We start from the raw sequence: 20,733 nt of genomic DNA on the forward strand, positions 1-20,733 counted from the left end.
CTCTCTCTGTCTGTCTCTCTCCCTCTCCACTTCTCCCTCTCTCTCCCTATTTCCCCCTCTCTCTCTCTATCTCTCTGTGCCTCTTTCTCTCTCACCCCCTGTTTCTCCATCTCTCCCTTTCAGCTCCTCACTCTCTCCCTCGACACCTCTCTCTCACGCTTTTTTTCCCCCTCTCTTTCACTCTCTCTTTATTTCCCTCTCCACCTCTCCCTCTCCCTCTCTCCCTCTGTCGCTCTTCCCCCCCCCACCCCCCCCTCTCCCTCTCCCTCCCCACTCCTATATCTCCCAGCCCCCGCTTGATCAGAGTACCCGTTGGCGATGACGGAAGCCCAGGCAGAACGCGACCTGGAGCCGCTCCGTCTGGCCCTGCCCGTCCTCACTGGTGACCAGGCAGCAGGAACATTGTCCATTTCCCGCCACCAGCCCCGCTCGACCCCCTCACTGACACTGAGTGGATTGTGCGAAGTAGACGGAGGAGAGCGCGTGGGAGGGAGCGCCCCTGCCGACGGGACAATCGGTCCCGGTATCCGCTAAAAACGCAGAACGTTGCTGGAGAAATGGACGGGAAAGTAGCGCTGGGACCAGGCTGGCATCACAGCGGGTAGAGAGAATGGACAACTCAACGGGGCATCGATGGGGTCGAGGTGGAGAGGAGATGCTTCCAGTTGTGTGTGTCGGGAGGGGGGGGGGGGGGGGGGAGAGATCATAACTCGGGGCATCGATATCAGAGAATGACTAATGTATCCCACTGCGGGGATTCAGGAGAAACGCCTTTCCCCAGGGATTGGGGAGAATGTGGGACTCGCTCCCCACGGGGAGGGGGGAGAATGTGGGACTCGCTCCCACAGGGAGGGGGGAGAATGTGGGACTCGCTCCCACAGGGAGGGGGGAGAATGTGGGACTCGCTCCCACAGGGGAGTGGGGAGAATGTGGGACTCGCTCCCACAGGGGAGTGGGGAGAATGTGGGACTCGCTCCCCACGGGGAGGGGGGGGAATGTGGGACTCGCTCCCAAAGGGAGGGGGGAGAATGTGGGACTCGCTCCCACAGGGGAGTGGGGAGAATGTGGGACTCGCTCCCCATGGGGAGGGGGGAGAATGTGGGACTCGCTCCCCATGGGGAGGGGGGAGAATGTGGGACTCGCTCCCACAGGGGAGTGGGGAGAATGTGGGACTCGCTCCCACGGGGAGTGGGGGAGAATGTGGGACTCGCTCCCACAGGGATTGGGGAGAATGTGGGACTCGCTCCCACAGGGAGTGGGGAGAATGTGGGACTCGCTCCCCACGGGGAGGGGGGAGAATGTGGGACTCGCTCCCACAGGGAGAGGGGAGAATGTGGGACTCGCTCCCACAGGGAGTGGGGAGAATGTGGGACTCGCTCCCACAGGGGAGTGGGGAGAATGTGGGACTCGCTCCCACAGGGAGTGGGGAGAATGTGGGACTCGCTCCCACGGGGAGTGGGGAGAATGTGGGACTCGCTCCCACAGGGGAGTGGGGAGAATGTGGGACTCGCTCCCATGGGGAGTGGGGGGAATGTGGGACTCACTCCCACAGGGGAGTGGGGAGAATGTGGGACTCGCTCCCACAGGGGAGTGGGGAGAATGTGGGACTCGCTCCCACAGGGGGTGGGGAGAATGTGGGACTCGCTCCCACGGGGAGTGGGGAGAATGTGGGACTCGCTCCCACAGGGGAGTGGGGAGAATGTGGGACTCGCTCCCATGGGGAGTGGGGGGAATGTGGGACTCACTCCCACAGGGGAGTGGGGAGAATGTGGGACTCGCTCCCACAGGGGAGTGGGGAGAATGTGGGACTCGCTCCCACAGGGGGTGGGGAGAATGTGGGACTCGCTCCCACGGGGAGTGGGGAGAATGTGGGACTCGCTCCCATGGGGAGTGGGGGGAATGTGGGACTCGCTCCCACAGGGAGTGGAGTCCCACATTTTCCCCACTCCCTGAATTCGATGTTCAGGGCCGGAAGGCTGTAGCGTTCCTAACCGGAAGATGAGATGTTGTTCCTCCAGTTTGCGTTGAGCTTCACTGGAACATTGCAGCGGGCCGAGGACAGGCATGTGGGCGTGGGAGCAGGGTCTTGTGTTAAAATGGCAACATCGAATTCAACAACTTCAGACGATCACCTCTACCCCACCTCGACCCATTTGTTTTCATCCCATTTCATTTTAACTGTCTTTTACCATTTCTTTCTCTTTTGTCTTTCTTTATATATATTCACCCCCCCCCCCCCTTTCCTTACCCTTTCTCCCCTTTGCTTCCCCATTCCCCTCCCCCCACATTCACATATGTCACAGTTTACCCTCTGATGATAGTTTCCCTGCTGTTTGACTTTTCACATCTTTTGTCCTCTCTGGGGACTGCCATTCGCACTCTGTTCCCTGGGTTTCTGTGGCCATTCGCACCCGGTTTCCCTGGGTTTCTGTGGCCATTCGCACTCTGTTCCCTGGGTTTCTGTGGCCATTCGCACTCTGTTCCCTGGGTTTCTGTGGCCATTCGCACCCGGTTTCCCTGGGTTTCTGTTGCTATGACTATCTTTCATTCTCACTCCACAGTAACAAAGAACACAGAAAATGACCGCACAGGAACAGGCCCTTCGGCCCTCCCAGCCTGCGCCGATCCAGATCCTTTATCTAAATCTGTCTTCTATTTTCCAAGGATCTACTTCCCTCTGTTCCCACGCCCGTTCATATATCTGTCTAGATGCATCTTAAATGATGCTATCGTGCCCGCCTCTACCACCTCCGCTGGCAAAGCATTCCAGGCACCCACCACCCTCTGCGTAAAAAAACTTTCCACGCACATCTCCCTTAAAGTTCCCCCTCTCACCTTGAAATCGTGACCCCTTGTAATTGACACCCCCACTCTCGGAAAAAGCTTGTTGCTATCCACCCTGTCCATACCGCTCATAATTTTGTAGACCTCAATCAGGTCCCCCCTCAACCTCCGTCTTTCAACGAAAACAATCCTAATCTACTCAACCTTTCTTCATAGCTAGCACCCTCCATACCAGGCAACGTCCTGGTGAACCTCCTCTGCACCCTCTCTAAAGCATCCACATCCTTCTGGTAATGTGGCGACCAGAACTGCACGCAGTATTCCAAATGTGGCCTAACCAAAGTCCTATCCAACTGTAACATGACCTGCCGACTCTTGTACTCAATACCTCGTTCGATGAAGGCAAGCATGCTGTATGCCTTCTTGACCACTCTATCGACCTGTGTTGCCACCTTCAGGGTACAATGGACCTGAACTCCTAGATCTCTCTGTACATCAATTTTCCCCAGGACTCTTCCATTGACCGTATAGTCCGCTCTTGAATTGGATCCAAAATGCATCACCTCGCATTTGCCTGGATTGAACTCCATCCGCCAGTATAAATATTTCCCACTTTCTCTGTCTGTTAGCTTTGACAAAGCGGCACCTGGACTCGAAACGTTCGCTCTTTTCTCTCCCTACAGATGCTGCCAGACCTGCTGAGATTTTCCAGCATTTTCTCTTTGGTTGACATCAGGATGTTGTCTGGGCTGGAGAGTGTTAGCTGTGCAGAGAGATTGGTTAGACTGGGGTTGTTGTCCTTGGAGCAGAGGAGACTGAGGGGGGGGGGGGCGTGATGGAGATGTATAAAATTATGAGGGGCTCAGAGAGAGTCGACAGGAAGAAACGTTTCCCCTTGGCGGAGGGCTCAGTGACCAGGGGGCAGAGATTTAAGGTGAGGGGGCGGGAGGTTTAGAGGGGATGTGAGGGGGTGGGGGGGGAGTCTGGAACTCGCTGCCTGAAAGGGGGGTGGAGGCAGAGACCCTCAGAACATTTGGGAAGGGTTTAGATGTGCGCTTGCGATCCCAGGGCAGACGAGGCTCCTGGGACAAGTCCTGGGAAGCGGGGCTAGAATAGTTAGGTGGTTGTTTCTGACCGGCACGGACTGGATGGGCCGAAGGGGCCTTTTCTGGGCTGCAAATCTCGATAACTCTACGAAACATTGGCACAAAGCAAATTGGGTTGAGTGTGTGTGTGTACGTGTACGGGTGTGTGTCCTGTTCAGCTCCAGTACCAGTCCAGTGTGCACCATTGCTGCCTTCCGTAGCACAGAACGTCACTCTGGTCTAAACCCAGGGCCGTTTCTGTGAAGATTCTGTTTAGCCGAACAGTAACGGACCCTGTCTCTCTCTCTCTCTCTCCCTCCCTCCCTCCCTCTCTCTCTCGCCTTCTCTTCCAGATATCCGAGACAGCGGTCCCAAGCCTGTGATGATGTTTGTCCACGGGGGATCGTACATGGAGGGGACTGGGAACATGTTTGAGGGGAGCGTTCTGGCGAGCTATGGCAACGTTATCGTTGTGACAATCAACTATCGACTGGGTGTACTCGGTAAGACCTGGTGTTGGTGTGCATGTTGCCCTCTGCTCTTGGGCGTTCTGCTATGTTCCAGCGCTTGGACAATGATTGAATCGGCGTCGCCAAATAACACCTCGTTCGCCTCGCTAAACTCGCCAAATTTATTATTGCATCACAAACCACGGGTTGGGAACTATTGCCAACAAACTGGAACTAACTCAAACACAACTAACCACTGACTTGCCCACAGGCTCCCCCCAGGTTACGATATCACATCGCCTAACTTGCCTGCCACCTTGTGGTTGGAGGTCAAATATATTTACACGTGCAATTGCCGATGCATCGTGTACCTCGCTCGGGCCGCCCTGACTACAATTCTGGTGATCGTTCGAGGTGTCTAGAATTCTGAAAGGTTTTGATGGGGAGTGGGGAGAATGTGGGACTCGCTCCCACGGGGAGGGGGGAGAATGTGGGACTCGCTCCCTCAGGGGAGTGGGGAGAATGGGGAACTTGCTCCCACAGGGAGTGGGGAGAATGTGGGACTCGCTCCCACAGGGAGTGGGGAGAATGTGGGACTCGCTCCCACAGGGGAGTGGGGAGAATGTGGGTCTCGCTCCAACAGGGAGTGGGGAGAATGTGGGACTCGCTCCCACAGGGGAGTGGGGAGAATGTGGGACTCGCTCACACAGGGAGTGGGGCGAATGTGGGACTCGCTCCCACAGGGAGTGGGGAGAATGTGGGACTCGCTCCCACAGGGAGTGGGGAGAATGGGGAACTTGCTCCCACAGGGGAGTGGGGAGAATGTGGGACTCCCTCCCACGGGGAGTGGGGGAGAATGTGGGACTCGCTCCCACAGGGAGTGGGGCGAATGTGGGACTCGCTCCCACAGGGAGTGGGGAGAATGGGGAACTTGCTCCCACAGGGATTGTGGAGAATGTGGGACTCGCTCTCACAGGGAGTGGGGAGAATGTGGGACTCGCTCCCACAGGGAGTGGGGAGAATATGGGACTCGCTCCCACAGGGAGTGCGGGTGAATATGGGACTCACTCGCACAGGGGAGTGGGGAGAATGTGGGACTCGTTCCCACAGGGGAGTGGGGAGAATGTGGGACTCGCTCCCACAGGGAGTGGGGAGAATGTGGGACTCGCTCCCACAGGGAGTGGGGGGAATGTGGGACTAGCTCCCACAGGGAGTGGGGAGAATGTGGGACTCGCTCCCACAGGGAGTGGGGAGAATGTGGGACTCGCTCCCACAGGGAGTGGGGGGAATGTGGGACTAGCTCACACAGGGAGTGGGGAGAATGTGGGACTCGCTCCCACAGGGAGGGGGGAGAATGTGGGACTCGCTCCCACAGGGAGTGGGGAGAATGTGGGACTCGCTCCCACAGGGAGTGGGGAGAATGTGGGACTCGCTCCCACAGGGAGTGGGCAGAATGTGGGACTCGCTCCCACGAGGAGTGGGGAGAATGTGGGACTCGCTCCCACAGGGGAGTGGGGAGAATGTGGGACTCGCTCCCACAGGGGAGTGGGGGGAATGTGGGACTCGCTCCCACAGGGAGTGGGGAGAATGTGGGACTCGCTCCCACGGGGAGTGGGGAGAATGTGGGACTCGCTCCCACGGGGAAAGGTCGAGGTGAACAGTATTGGGATATTTAATGAGCAAGTTGCATAAACACGTGAGGGGGAGAGGAACAGAACGATTTGCTGATAGGGTGAGATGGAGAGAGGGGTGCGGGAGGAGGCTAACGTGGAGCAGGTAAACCAGCACCGAGCAGATGGGCCGAATGGCCTGGTCCTGTCACAAATCCTATGTAACCCTCTGGAAACCTGTCTGCGGAATAAACAGCGTGCCAGCCAGGAATGCGTTCGAGTTTACCATGATGTCATCGGAAACCGAGGCAATGAAAATCGCTAGGATGGGGTTTAGATGGAGCGAATAAGGAGAAAGATTTTCCCAGTGGTGGAGGGTGCGGAACCAAGGATGGGGGGGCGGGGGTGGGGCGAGGTTGAGCTGGTGAGCGAAAAGCATCGACGGTCTCGACGGGCTTGGAAAAGCTCTTTCCCCACGGAGCGTTTCCCAATGTCCGTGGTCGCTGGACTCTGATGGAGTGAAGACGGGACCCCCCTCCCCTCTGTCAGGTAGCAGTGCTAACCACTGTGCCAGCATTGCCCCTCGCCTAGTAAACCAAAAGTTCATTCACATCTCCATCCAGCCCACCCCCTCTTCTTCCTTATCCAATCCCTCGTTGTCTTGTCCAGCGCGATCAAACCTTCACCCTCCCCCCCCCCCCCCCCCCCCCCCCCCCCCCTCAATCTCCTTCACTCCCAGAGGGGCGAACAGTCCCAACTCCATCCCCAACCCCCCCCCTGCCCAATCCTGGAACCGTTCTGATGAACCTCTCTCCGGGGACTCTCCCCTCCTCCCTGAAGCGACCAGAGAAAATGTTGGTCTCTGGTGTCCGCGGAGTGTGTGTGCCTTTGACGGGGCACGATCGCAGGTGAGCTGTTGCATACCCATTGAGTCCAAGGGGGGAAATATTAAATGCCATGTCAGACACTTGTATGGAACAAGTAGCAGTGACTCACAATGCCAGGCAAACCACTCCTTCAACAAATTGTTCTGATTAACGGAAGGTCAACAATGGTCAGGTGTTTACTGAAGCTGGATTGTGGAGTTATAGAGGGTAGTGTTCTGGAGGGTAGTGTTCTGGAGGGTGGTGTTATAGAGGGTGGTGATATAGAGGGTGGTGTTATAGAGAAGGGTGTTATAGAGGGTGGTGTTATAGAGGGTGGTGTTATAGAGGGTGGTGTTATAGAGGGGGGTGTTATAGAGGGGGGTGTTATAGAGGGCGGTGTTATAGAGGGTGGTGTTATAGAGGGTGGTGTTATAGAGGGCGGTGTTATAGAGGGCGGTGTTATAGAGGGCGGTGTTATAGAGGGTGGTGTTATAGAGGGTGGTGTTATAGAGGGTGTTATAGAAGGCGGTGTTATAGAGGGCGGTGTTATAGAGGGTGTTATAGAGGGCGGTGTGAGAGAGGGCGGTGTTATAGAGGGTGTTATAGAGGGTGTTATAGAGGGTGGTGTTATAGAGGGTGGTGTTATAGAGGGTGATATAGAGGGCGGTGTTATAGAGGGTGGAGTTATAGAGGGTGGAGTTATAGAGGGGGGTGTTATAGAGGGCGGTGTTATAGAGGGCGGTGTTATAGAGGGCGGTGTTATAGAGGGCGGTGTTATAGAGGGCGGTGTTATAGAGGGCGGTGTTATAGAGGGGGGTGTTATAGAGGGCGGTGTTATAGAGGGCGGTGTTATAGAGGGCGGTGTTATAGAGGGTGTTATAGAGGGCGGTGTTATAGAGAGCGGTGTTATAGAGGGCGGTGTTATAGAGGGCGGTGTTATAGAGGGCGGTGTTATAGAGGGTGTTATAGAGGGCGGTGTTATAGAGGGCGGTGTTATAGAGGGCGGTGTTATCGAAGGCGGCGTTATCGAGGGCGGAGTCATCGAGGGCGGAGTCATCGAGGGCGGTGTCATAGAGGGCGGTGTCATAGTGGGCGGTGTCAGAGAGGGCGGTGTCATAGAGGGCGGTGTCATAGAGGGTGTTATAGAAGGCGGTGTTATAGAAGGTGGTGTTATAGAGGGTGGTGTTATAGAGGGTGTTATAGAAGGCGGTGTTATAGAGGGTGGTGATATAGAGGGCGGTGTTATAGAGGGTGGAGTTATAGAGGGGGGTGTTATAGAGGGCGGTGTTATAGAGGGCGGTGTTATAGAGGGCGGTGATATAGAGGGTGGTGTTATAGAGGGTGTTATAGAGGGTGTTATAGAGGGCGGTGTTATAGAGGGTGTTATAGAGGGTGTTATAGAGGGCGGTGTTATAGGGGGCGGTGTTATAGAGGGTGGTGTTATAGAGGGTGGTGTTATAGAGGGCGGTGTTATAGAGGGTGTTATAGAGGGCGGTGTTATAGAGGGTGTTATAGAGGGTGGTGTTATAGAGGGCGGTGTTATAGAGGGCGGTGTTATAGAGGGCGGTGTTATAGAGGGTGATATAGAGGGCGGTGTTATAGAGGGCGGTGTTATAGAGGGGGGTGTTATAGAGGGTATTATAGAGGGCGGTGTTATAGAGGGTGTTATAGAGGGTGGTGTTATAGGGGGCGGTGTTATAGAGGGTGTTATAGAGGGCGGTGTTATAGAGGGTGTTATAGAGGGCGGTGTTATAGAGGGCGGTGTTATAGAGGGTGTTATAGAGGGCGGTGTTATAGAGGGTGTTAAAGAGGGCGGTGTTATAGAGGGTGGTGTTATAGAGGGCGGTGTTATAGAGGGGGGTGTTATAGAGGGTGGTGTTATAGAGGGTGGTGTTATAGAGGGTGTTATAGAGGGCGGTGTTATAGAGGGTATTATAGAGGGTGGTGTTATAGAGGGTGGTGTTATAGAGGGTGGTGTTAAAGAGGGCGGTGTTATAGAGGGCGGTGTTATAGAGGGTGTTAAAGAGGGTGGTGTTATAGAGGGGGGTGTTATAGAGGGTGGTGTTATAGAGGGTGTTATTGAGGGCGGTGTTATAGAGGGTGTTATAGAGGGTGTTATAGAGGTTGTTATAGAGGGTGTTATAGAGGGTGTTATAGAGGGTGGTGTTATAGAGGGTGTGTTATAGAGGGTGTTATCGAGGGTGTTATCGAGGGTGTGTTATAGAGGGTGTGTTATAGAGGGTGTTATAGAGGGTGGTGTTATAGAGGGTGTGTTATAGAGGGTGTTATAGAGGGTGTTATAGAGGGTGTTATAGAGGGTGTTATAGAGGGTGGTGTTATAGAGGGTGTGTTATAGAGGGTGTTATAGAGGGTGTTATAGAGGGCGGTGTTATAGAGGGCGGTGTTATAGAGGGCGGTGTTATAGAGGGCGGTGTTATAGAAGGTGTTATAGAGGGCGGTGTTATAGAGGGCGGTGTTATAGAGGGTGTTATAGAGGGCGGTGTTATAGAGGGTGTTATAGAGGGTGTTATAGAGGGTGGTGTTATAGAGGGCGGTGTTATAGAGGGCGGTGTTATAGAGGGCGGTGTTATAGAGGGTGATATAGAGGGCGGTGTTATAGAGGGCGGTGTTATAGAGGGGGGTGTTATAGAGGGTATTATAGAGGGCGGTGTTATAGAGGGTGTTATAGAGGGTGGTGTTATAGGGGGCGGTGTTATAGAGGGTGTTATAGAGGGCGGTGTTATAGAGGGTGTTATAGAGGGCGGTGTTATAGAGGGCGGTGTTATAGAGGGTGTTATAGAGGGCGGTGTTATAGAGGGTGTTAAAGAGGGCGGTGTTATAGAGGGTGGTGTTATAGAGGGCGGTGTTATAGAGGGGGGTGTTATAGAGGGTGGTGTTATAGAGGGTGGTGTTATAGAGGGTGTTATAGAGGGCGGTGTTATAGAGGGTATTATAGAGGGTGGTGTTATAGAGGGTGGTGTTAAAGAGGGCGGTGTTATAGAGGGCGGTGTTATAGAGGGTGTTAAAGAGGGTGGTGTTATAGAGGGGGTTGTTATAGAGGGTGGTGTTATAGAGGGTGTTATTGAGGGCGGTGTTATAGAGGGTGTTATAGAGGGTGTTATAGAGGCTGTTATAGAGGGTGTTATAGAGGGTGTTATAGAGGGTGGTGTTATAGAGGGTGTGTTATAGAGGGTGTTATCGAGGGTGTTATCGAGGGTGTGTTATAGAGGGTGTGTTATAGAGGGTGTTATAGAGGGTGGTGTTATAGAGGGTGTGTTATAGAGGGTGTTATAGAGGGTGTTATAGAGGGTGTTATAGAGGGTGTTATAGAGGGTGTTATAGAGGGTGTTATAGAGGGTGGTGTTATAGAGGGTGTGTTATAGAGGGTGTTATAGAGGGTGTTATAGAGGGCGGTGTTATAGAGGGCGGTGTTATAGAGGGCGGTGTTATAGAGGGCGGTGTTATAGAAGGTGTTATAGAGGGCGGTGTTATAGAGGGCGGTGTTATAGAGGGTGTTATAGAGGGCGGTGTTATAGGGGGCGGTGTTATAGAGGGCGGTGTTATAGAGGGCGGTGTTATAGAGACCGGTGTTATAGAGGGCGGTGTTATAGAGAGTGGTGTTATAGAGGGTGTTATAGAGGGCGGTGTTATAGAGGGCGGTGTTATAGAGACTGGTGTTATAGAGGGCGGTGTTATAGAGAGTGGTGTTATAGAGGGCGGTGTTATAGAGGGCGGTGTTATAGAGGGCGGTGTTATAGAGGGCGGTGTTATAGAGGGCGGTGTTATAGAGGGTGGTGTTATAGAGGGTGTTATAGAGGGCGGTGTTATAGAGGGTGGTGTTATAGAGGGTGTTATAGAGGGCGGTGTTATAGGGGGCGGTGTTATAGAGGGTGGTGTTATAGAGGGCAGTGTTATAGAGGGTGATATAGAGGGCGGTGTTATAGAGGGTGGAGTTATAGAGGGGGGTGTTATAGAGGGCGGTGTTATAGAGGGCGGTGTTATAGAGGGTGTTATAGAGGGTGGTGTTATAGAGGGTGTTATAGAGGGTGGTGTTATAGAGGGTGGTGTTATAGAGGGTGATATAGAGGGCGGTGTTATAGAGGGTGGAGTTATAGAGGGGGGTGTTATAGAGGGCGGTGTTATAGAGGGCGGTGTTATAGAGGGCGGTGTTATAGAGGGCGGTGTTATAGAGGGCGGTGTTATAGAGGGCGGTGTTATAGAGGGCGGTGTTATAGAGGGTGGTGTTATAGAGGGGGGTGTTATAGAGGGCGGTGTTATAGAGGGCGGTGTTATAGAGGGCGGTGATAAAGAGGTTGGTGTTATCGGGGGCGGTGTTATAGAGGGCGGTGTTATAGAGGGTGTTGTAGAGGGCGGTGTTTTAGAGGGTGTTATAGAGGGTGGTGTTATAGAGGGTGTTATAGTGGGCGGTGTTATCGAGGGGGTTGTTATAGAGGGCGGTGTTATAGAGGGCGGTGTTACAGAGGGGGGTGTTATAGAGGGCGGTGTTATAGAGGGCGGTGTTATAGAGGGTGTTATCGAGGGTGTTATAGAGTGTGGTGTTATAGAGGGGGGTGTTATAGAGGGTGGTGTTATAGAGGGTGTTATTGAGGGCGGTGTTATAGAGGGTGTTATAGAGGGTGTTATAGAGGGTGTTATAGAGGGTGTTATAGAGGGTGTTATAGAGGGTGTTATAGAGGGTGTTATAGAGGGTGGTGTTATAGAGGGTGTGTTATAGAGGGTGTTATCGAGGGTGTTATCGAGGGTGTGTTATAGAGAGTGGTGTTATAGAGGGCGGTGTTATAGAGGGCGGTGTTATAGAGGGCGGTGTTATAGAGGGTGTTATAGAGGGCGGTGTTATAGAGGGTGTTATAGAGGGCGGTGTTATAGAGGGCGGTGTTATAGAGGGCGGTGTTATAGAGGGTGTTATAGAGGGCGGTGTTATAGGGGGCGGTGTTATAGAGGGCGGTGTTATAGAGGGCGGTGTTATAGAGGGCGGTGTTATAGAGACCGGTGTTATAGAGGGCGGTGTTATAGAGAGTGGTGTTATAGAGGGTGTTATAGAGGGCGGTGTTATAGAGGGCGGTGTTATAGAGACCGGTGTTATAGAGGGCGGTGTTATAGAGAGTGGTGTTATAGAGGGTATTATAGAGGGCGGTGTTATAGAGGGTGTTATAGAGGGTGGTGTTATAGGGGGCGGTGTTATAGAGGGTGTTATAGAGGGCGGTGTTATAGAGGGTGTTATAGAGGGCGGTGTTATAGAGGGCGGTGTTATAGAGGGTGTTATAGAGGGCGGTGTTATAGAGGGTGTTAAAGAGGGCGGTGTTATAGAGGGTGGTGTTATAGAGGGCGGTGTTATAGAGGGGGGTGTTATAGAGGGTGGTGTTATAGAGGGTGGTGTTATAGAGGGTGTTATAGAGGGCGGTGTTATAGAGGGTATTATAGAGGGTGGTGTTATAGAGGGTGGTGTTATAGAGGGTGGTGTTAAAGAGGGCGGTGTTATAGAGGGCGGTGTTATAGAGGGTGTTAAAGAGGGTGGTGTTATAGAGGGGGGTGTTATAGAGGGTGGTGTTATAGAGGGTGTTATTGAGGGCGGTGTTATAGAGGTTGTTATAGAGGGTGTTATAGAGGCTGTTATAGAGGGTGTTATAGAGGGTGTTATAGAGGGTGGTGTTATAGAGGGTGTGTTATAGAGGGTGTTATCGAGGGTGTTATCGAGGGTGTGTTATAGAGGGTGTGTTATAGAGGGTGTTATAGAGGGTGGTGTTATAGAGGGTGTGTTATAGAGGGTGTTATAGAGGGTGTTATAGAGGGTGTTATAGAGGGTGTTATAGAGGGTGTTATAGAGGGTGTTATAGAGGGTGGTGTTATAGAGGGTGTGTTATAGAGGGTGTTATAGAGGGTGTTATAGAGGGTGTTATAGAGGGCGGTGTTATAGAGGGCGGTGTTATAGAGGGCGGTGTTATAGAGGGCGGTGTTATAGAAGGTGTTATAGAGGGCGGTGTTATAGAGGGCGGTGTTATAGAGGGTGTTATAGAGGGCGGTGTTATAGGGGGCGGTGTTATAGAGGGCGGTGTTATAGAGGGCGGTGTTATAGAGACCGGTGTTATAGAGGGCGGTGTTATAGAGAGTGGTGTTATAGAGGGTGTTATAGAGGGCGGTGTTATAGAGGGCGGTGTTATAGAGACTGGTGTTATAGAGGGCGGTGTTATAGAGAGTGGTGTTATAGAGGGCGGTGTTATAGAGGGCGGTGTTATAGAGGGCGGTGTTATAGAGGGCGGTGTTATAGAGGGCGGTGTTATAGAGGGTGGTGTTATAGAGGGTGTTATAGAGGGCGGTGTTATAGAGGGCGGTGTTATAGAGGGTGTTATAGAGGGCGGTGTTATAGGGGGCGGTGTTATAGAGGGTGGTGTTATAGAGGGCAGTGTTATAGAGGGTGATATAGAGGGCGGTGTTATAGAGGGTGGAGTTATAGAGGGGGGTGTTATAGAGGGCGGTGTTATAGAGGGCGGTGTTATAGAGGGTGTTATAGAGGGTGGTGTTATAGAGGGTGTTATAGAGGGTGGTGTTATAGAGGGTGGTGTTATAGAGGGTGATATAGAGGGCGGTGTTATAGAGGGTGGAGTTATAGAGGGGGGTGTTATAGAGGGCGGTGTTATAGAGGGCGGTGTTATAGAGGGCGGTGTTATAGAGGGCGGTGTTATAGAGGGCGTGGGCGTGTTATAGAGGGCGGTGTTATAGAGGGTGGTGTTATAGAGGGCGGTGTTATAGAGGGCGGTGTTATAGAGGGCGGTGATAAAGAGGTCGGTGTTATCGGGGGCGGTGTTATAGAGGGCGGTGTTATAGAGGGTGTTGTAGAGGGCGGTGTTTTAGAGGGTGTTATAGAGGGTGGTGTTATAGAGGGTGTTATAGTGGGCGGTGTTATCGAGGGGGTTGTTATAGAGGGCGGTGTTATAGAGGGCGGTGTTACAGAGGGGGGTGTTATAGAGGGCGGTGTTATAGAGGGCGGTGTTATAGAGGGTGTTATCGAGGGTGTTATAGAGTGTGGTGTTATAGAGGGGGGTGTTATAGAGGGTGGTGTTATAGAGGGTGTTATTGAGGGCGGTGTTATAGAGGGTGTTATAGAGGGTGTTATAGAGGGTGTTATAGAGGGTGTTATAGAGGGTGTTATAGAGGGTGGTGTTATAGAGGGTGTGTTATAGAGGGTGTTATCGAGGGTGTTATCGAGGGTGTGTTATAGAGAGTGGTGTTATAGAGGGCGGTGTTATAGAGGGCGGTGTTATAGAGGGCGGTGTTATAGAGGGTGTTATAGAGGGCGGTGTTATAGAGGGTGTTATAGAGGGCGGTGTTATAGAGGGCGGTGTTATAGAGGGCGGTGTTATAGAGGGTGTTATAGAGGGCGGTGTTATAGGGGGCGGTGTTATAGAGGGCGGTGTTATAGAGGGCGGTGTTATAGAGACCGGTGTTATAGAGGGCGGTGTTATAGAGAGTGGTGTTATAGAGGGTGTTATAGAGGGCGGTGTTATAGAGGGCGGTGTTATAGAGACCGGTGTTATAGAGGGCGGTGTTATAGAGAGCGGTGTTATAGAGGGCGGTGTTATAGAGGGCGGTGTTATAGAGGGCGGTGTTATAGAGGGCGGTGTTATAGAGGGTGGTGTTATAGAGGGTGTTATAGAGGGCGGTGTTATAGAGGGCGGTGTTATAGAGGGTGTTATAGAGGGCGGTGTTATAGGGGGCGGTGTTATAGAGGGTGGTGTTATAGAGGGCGGTGTTATAGAGGGTGATATAGAGGGCGGTGTTATAGAGGGTGGAGTTATAGAGGGGGGTGTTATAGAGGGCGGTGTTATAGAGGGTGTTATAGAGGGCGGTGTTATAGAGGGTGATATAGAGGGCGGTGTTATAGAGGGTGGAGTTATAGAGGGCGGTGTTATAGAGGGCGGTGTTATAGAGGGTGTTATAGAGGGCGGTGTTATAGAGGGCGGTGTTATAGAGGGGGGTGTTATAGAGGGTATTATAGAGGGCGGTGTTATAGAGGGTGTTATAGAGGGTGGTGTTATAGGGGGCGGTGTTATAGAGGGTGTTATAGAGGGTGTTATAGAGGGTGTTATAGAGGGTGGTGTTATAGAGGGCGGTGTTATAGAGGGTGGTGTTATAGAGGGTGGTGTTATAGAAGGCGGTGTTATAGAGGGTGGTGATATAGAGGGCGGTGTTATAGAGGGTGGAGTTATAGAGGGGGGTGTTATAGAGGGCGGTGTTATAGAGGGTGGTGTTATAGAGGGCGGTGATATAGAGGGTGGTGTTATAGAGGGTGTTATAGAGGGTGTTATAGAGGGCGGTGTTATAGAGGGTGTTATAGAGGGTGTTATAGAGGGCGGTGTTATAGAGGGTGGTGTTATAGAGGGCGGTGTTATAGAGGGTGTTATAGAGGGCGGTGTTATAGAGGGTGTTATAGAGGGTGGTGTTATAGAGGGCGGTGTTATAGAGGGCGGTGTTATAGAGGGTGTTATAGAGGGCGGTGTTATAGAGGGCGGTGTTATAGAGGGGGGTGTTATAGAGGGTATTATAGAGGGCGGTGTTATAGAGGGTGTTATAGAGGGTGGTGTTATAGGGGACGGTGTTATAGAGGGTGTTATAGAGGGCGGTGTTATAGAGGGTGTTATAGAGGGCGGTGTTATAGAGGGCGGTGTTATAGAGGGTGTTATAGAGGGCGGTGTTATAGAGGGCGGTGTTATAGAGGGGGGTGTTATAGAGGGTATTATAGAGGGCGGTGTTATAGAGGGTGTTATAGAGGGTGGTGTTATAGGGGGCGGTGTTATAGAGGGTGTTATAGAGGGTGTTATAGAGGGTGTTATAGAGGGTGTTATAGAGGGTGGTGTTATAGAGGGCGGTGTTATAGAGGGTGGTGTTATAGAGGGTGTTATAGAAGGCGGTGTTATAGAGGGTGGTGATATAGAGGGCGGTGTTATAGAGGGTGGAGTTATAGAGGGGGGTGTTATAGAGGGCGGTGTTATAGAGGGCGGTGTTATAGAGGGCGGTGATATAGAGGGTGGTGTTATAGAGGGTGTTATAGAGGGTGTTATAGAGGGCGGTGTTATAGAGGGTGTTATAGAGGGTGTTGTAGAGGGTGTTATAGAGGGCGGTGTTATAGAGGGTGGTGTTATAGAGGGCGGTGTTATAGAGGGTGTTATAGAGGGCGGTGTTATAGAGGGTGTTATAGAGGGTGGTGTTATAGAGGGTGGTGTTATAGAGGGCGGTGTTATAGAGGGCGGTGTTATAGAGGGTGTTATAGAGGGCGGTGTTATAGAGGGCGGTGTTATAGAGGGGGGTGTTATAGAGGGTATTATAGAGGGCGGTGTTATAGAGGGTGTTATAGAGGGTGGTGTTATAGGGGACGGTGTTGTAGAGGGTGTTATAGAGGGCGGTGTTATAGAGGGCGGTGTTATAGAGGGTGTTATAGAGGGCGGTGTTATAGAGGGCGGTGTTATAGAGGGTGTTATAGAGGGCGGTGTTATAGAGGGTGTTATAGAGGGCGGTGTTATAGAGGGTGGTGTTATAGAGGGCGGTGTTATAGAGGGCGGTGTTATAGAGGGCGGTGTTATAGAGGGCGGTGTCATAGAGGGTGTTATAGAGGGTGGTGTTATAGAGGGGGGTGTTATAGAGGGTGGTGTTATAGAGGGTCGTGTTATAGAGGTTGTTATAGAGGGCGGTGTTATAGAGGGTATTATAGAGGGTGGTGTTATAGAGGGTGGTGTTATAGAGGGTGGTGTTAAAGAGGGCGGTGTTATAGAGGGCGGTGTTATAGAGGGTGGTGTTATAGAGGGCGGCGTTATAGAGGGTGTTATAGAGGGTGGTGTTATAGAGGGCGGTGTTATAGAGGGCGGTGTTATAGAGGGCGGTGTTATCGAGGGCGGTGTTATAGAGGGTGTTATAGAGGGCGGTGTTATAGAGGGCGGTGTTATAGAGGGTGTTATAGAGGGCGGTGTTATAGGGGGTGGTGTTATAGAGGGCGGTGTTATAGAGGGTGATATAGAGGGCGGTGTTATAGAGGGTGGAGTTATAGAGGGGGGTGTTATAGAGGGCGGTGTTATAGAGGGTGTTATAGAGGGCGGTGTTATAGAGGGTGTTATAGAGAGTGTTATAGAGGGTGGTGTTATAGAGGGTGGTGTTATAGAGGGCGGTGTTATAGAGGGCGGTGTTATAGAGGGTGTTATAGAGGGCGGTGTTATAGAGGGCGGTGTTATAGAGGGGGGTGTTATAGAGGGTATTATAGAGGGCGGTGTTATAGAGGGTGTTATAGAGGGTGGTGTTATAGGGGGCGGTGTTATAGAGGGTGTTATAGAGGGTGTTATAGAGGGTGTTATAGAGGGTGGTGTTATAGAGGGCGGTGTTATAGAGGGTGGTGTTATAGAGGGTGTTATAGAAGGCGGTGTTATAGAGGGTGGTGATATAGAGGGCGGTGTTATAGAGGGTGGAGTTATAGAGGGGGGTGTTATAGAGGGCGGTGTTATAGAGGGCGGTGTTATAGAGGGCGGTGATATAGAGGGTGGTGTTATAGAGGGTGTTATAGAGGGTGTTATAGAGGGCGGTGTTATAGAGGGTGTTATAGAGGGTGTTATAGAGGGCGGTGTTATAGAGGGTGGTGTTATAGAGGGCGGTGTTATAGAGGGTGTTATAGAGGGCGGTGTTATAGAGGGTGTTATAGAGGGTGGTGTTATAGAGGGTGGTGTTATAGAGGGCGGTGTTATAGAGGGCGGTGTTATAGAGGGTGTTATAGAGGGCGGTGTTATAGAGGGCGGTGTTATAGAGGGGGGTGTTATAGAGGGTATTACAGAGGGCGGTGTTATAGAGGGTGTTATAGAGGGTGGTGTTATAGGGGACGGTGTTATAGAGGGTGTTATAGAGGGCGGTGTTATAGAGGGCGGTGTTATAGAGGGTGTTATAGAGGGCGGTGTTATAGAGGGCGGTGTTATAGAGGGTGTTATAGAGGGCGGTGTGAGAGAGGGTGTTATAGAGGGCGGTGTTATAGAGGGTGGTGTTATAGAGGGCGGTGTTATAGAGGGCGGTGTTATAGAGGGCGGTGTTATAGAGGGCGGTGTTATAGAGGGCGGTGTCATAGAGGGTGTTATAGAGGGTGGTGTTATAGAGGGGGGTGTTATAGAGGGTGGTGTTATAGAGGGTGGTGTTATAGAGGGTGTTATAGAGGGCGGTGTTATAGAGGGTATTATAGAGGGTGGTGTTATAGAGGGTGGTGTTATAGAGGGTGGTGGTAAAGAGGGCGGTGTTATAGAGGGCGGTGTTATAGAGGGTGTTATAGAGGGCGGTGTTATAGAGGGTGGTGTTATAGAGGGGGGTGTTATAGAGGGCGGTGTTATAGAGGGCGGTGATAAAGAGGTCGGTGTTATAGGGGGCGGTGTTATAGAGGGCGGTGTTATAGAGGGTGTTGTAGAGGGCGGTGTTATAGAGGGAGGTGTTATAGAGGGGGGTGTTCTCGAGGGCGGTGTTATAGAGGGCGGTGTTATAGAGGGCGGTGTTATAGAGGGCGGTGATAAAGCGGTCGGTGTTATAGGGGGCGGTGTTATAGAGGGCGGTGTTATAGAGGGTGTTATAGAGGGTGGTGTTATAGAGGGCGGTGTTATAGAGGGCGGTGTTATAGAGGGTGGTGTTATAGAGGGTGGTGTTATAGAGGGGGGTGTTATAGAGGGCGGTGTTATAGAGGGCGGTGTTATAGAGGGTGGTGATAAAGAGGTCGGTGTTATAGGGGGCGGTGTTATAGAGGGCGGTGTTATAGAGGGTGTTGTAGAGGGCGGTGTTTTAGAGGGTGTTATAGAGGGTGGTGTTATAGAGGGTGTTATAGTGGGCGGTGTTATCGAGGGCGGTGTTATCGAGGGGGGTGTTATCGAGGGGGGTGTTATAGAGGGCGGTGTTATAGAGGGCGGTGTTACAGAGGGGGGTGTTATAGAGGGCGGTGTTATAGAGGGCGGTGTTATAGAGGGTGTTATCGAGGGTGTTATAGAGGGTGGTTTTATAGAGGGGGGTGTTACAGAGGGTGGTGTTATAGAGGGTGTTATTGAGGGCGGTGTTATAGAGGGTGTTATAGAGGGTGTTATAGAGGGTGTTATAGAGGGTGTTATAGAGGGTGGTGTTATAGAGGGTGTGTTATAGATGGTGTTATCGAGGGTGTTATCGAGGGTGTGTTATAGAGAGTGGTGTTATAGAGGGCGGTGTTATAGAGGGCGGTGTTATAGAGGGCGGTGTTATAGAGGGCGGTGTTATAGAGGGTGTTATAGAGGGCGGTGTTATAGAGGGCGGTGTTATAGAGGGTGTTATAGAGGGCGGTGTTATAGAGGGCGGTGTTATAGAGGGCGGTGTTATAGAGGGTGTTATAGAGGGCGGTGTTATAGGGGGCGGTGTTATAGAGGGCAGTGTTATAGAGGGCGGTGTTATAGAGGGCGGTGTTATAGAGACCGGTGTTATAGAGGGCGGTGTTATAGAGAGTGGTGTTATAGAGGGCGGTGTTATAGAGGGCGGTGTTATAGAGGGCGGTGTTATAGAGACCGGTGTTATAGAGGGCGGTGTTATAGAGAGTGGTGTTATAGAGGGCGGTGTTATAGAGGGCGGTGTTATAGAGGGCGGTGTTATAGAGAGTGGTGTTATAGAGGGTGTTATAGAGGGCGGTGTTATAGAGGGCGGTGTTATAGAGGGTGTTATAGAGGGCGGTGTTATAGAGGGCGGTGTTATAGAGGGTGGTGTTATAGAGGGTGGTGTTATAGAGGGCGGTGTTATAGAGACCGGTGTTATAGAGGGCGGTGTTATAGAGAGTGGTGTTATAGAGGGCGGTGTTATAGAGACCGGTGTTATAGAGGGCGGTGTTATAGGGGGCGGTGTTATAGAGGGTGGTGTTATAGAGGGCGGTGTTATAGAGGGCGGTGTTATAGAGGGTGGTGTTATCGAGGGTGTTATCGAGGGTGTGTTATAGAGAGTGGTGTTATAGAGGGCGGTGTTATAGAGGGTGTTATCGAGGGTGTTATCGAGGGTGTGTTATAGAGGGCGGTGTTATAGAGGGCGGTGTTATAGAGGGTGTTATAGAGGGAGGTGTTATAGAGGGCGGTGGTCTAGAGAGTGTTATAGAGGGCGGTGTTATAGAGGGCGGTGTTATAGAGGGCGGTGTCATAGAGGGCGGTGTTATAGAGGGTGTTATAGAGGGCGGTGTTATAGAGGGTGGTATTATAGAGGGCGGTGTTATAGAGGGCGGTGTTCTAGAGAGTGTTATAGAGGGCGGTGTTATAGAGGGCGGTGTTATAGAGGGCGGTGTCATAGAGGGCGGTGTTATAGAGGGTGTTATAGAGGGCGGTGTTATAGAGGGCGGTGTTATAGAGGGTGTTATAGAGGGCGGTGTTATAGAGAGCGGTGTTATAGAGGGTGGTGTTATAGAGGGCGGTGTTATAGCGGGTGGTGTTATAGAGGGCGGTGTTATAGAGGGCGGTGTCATAGAGGGCGGTGTTATAGAGGGTGTTATAGAGGGCGGTGTTATAGAGGGTGGTGTTATAGAGGGTGTTATAGAGGGCGGTGTTATAGAGGGTGGTGTTATAGAGGGCGGTGTTATAGAGGGCGGTGTTATAGAGGGCGGTGTTATAGAGGGCGGTGTTATAGAGGGCGGTGTTATAGAGGGCGGTGTTATAGAGGGTGTTATAGAGGGCGGTGTTATAGAGAGCGGTGTGATAGAGGGTGGTGTTATAGAGGGTGGTGTTATAGATGGCGGTGTTATAGAGGGCGGTGTTATAGAGGGCGGTGTTATAGAGGGCGGTGTTATAGAGGGTGTTATAGAGGGCGGTGTTATAGAGGGCGGTGTTATAGAGGGCGGTGTTATAGAGGGCGGTGTTATAGAGGGCGGTGTTATAGAGGGCGGTGTTATAGAGGGCGGTGTTATAGAGGGCAGTGTTAT

General features: G+C 51.9%; 1 protein-coding gene across 1 annotated transcript in view; it reads left to right on the top strand.

Annotated features, from left to right (window-relative positions):
- The window catches only part of LOC140404761 (neuroligin-4, X-linked-like), a 1,287,888-nt gene that overhangs the window by 633,089 nt on the left and 634,066 nt on the right, over positions 1–20,733 (top strand). Inside the window, 1 exon segment of the mRNA XM_072493476.1 lies at positions 4,223–4,372. Coding sequence (XP_072349577.1) covers positions 4,223–4,372 — 150 coding nt within the window.

Source organism: Scyliorhinus torazame, chromosome 31, assembly GCF_047496885.1.
Source record: "Scyliorhinus torazame isolate Kashiwa2021f chromosome 31, sScyTor2.1, whole genome shotgun sequence".
NCBI lineage: Eukaryota > Metazoa > Chordata > Chondrichthyes > Carcharhiniformes > Scyliorhinidae > Scyliorhinus > Scyliorhinus torazame.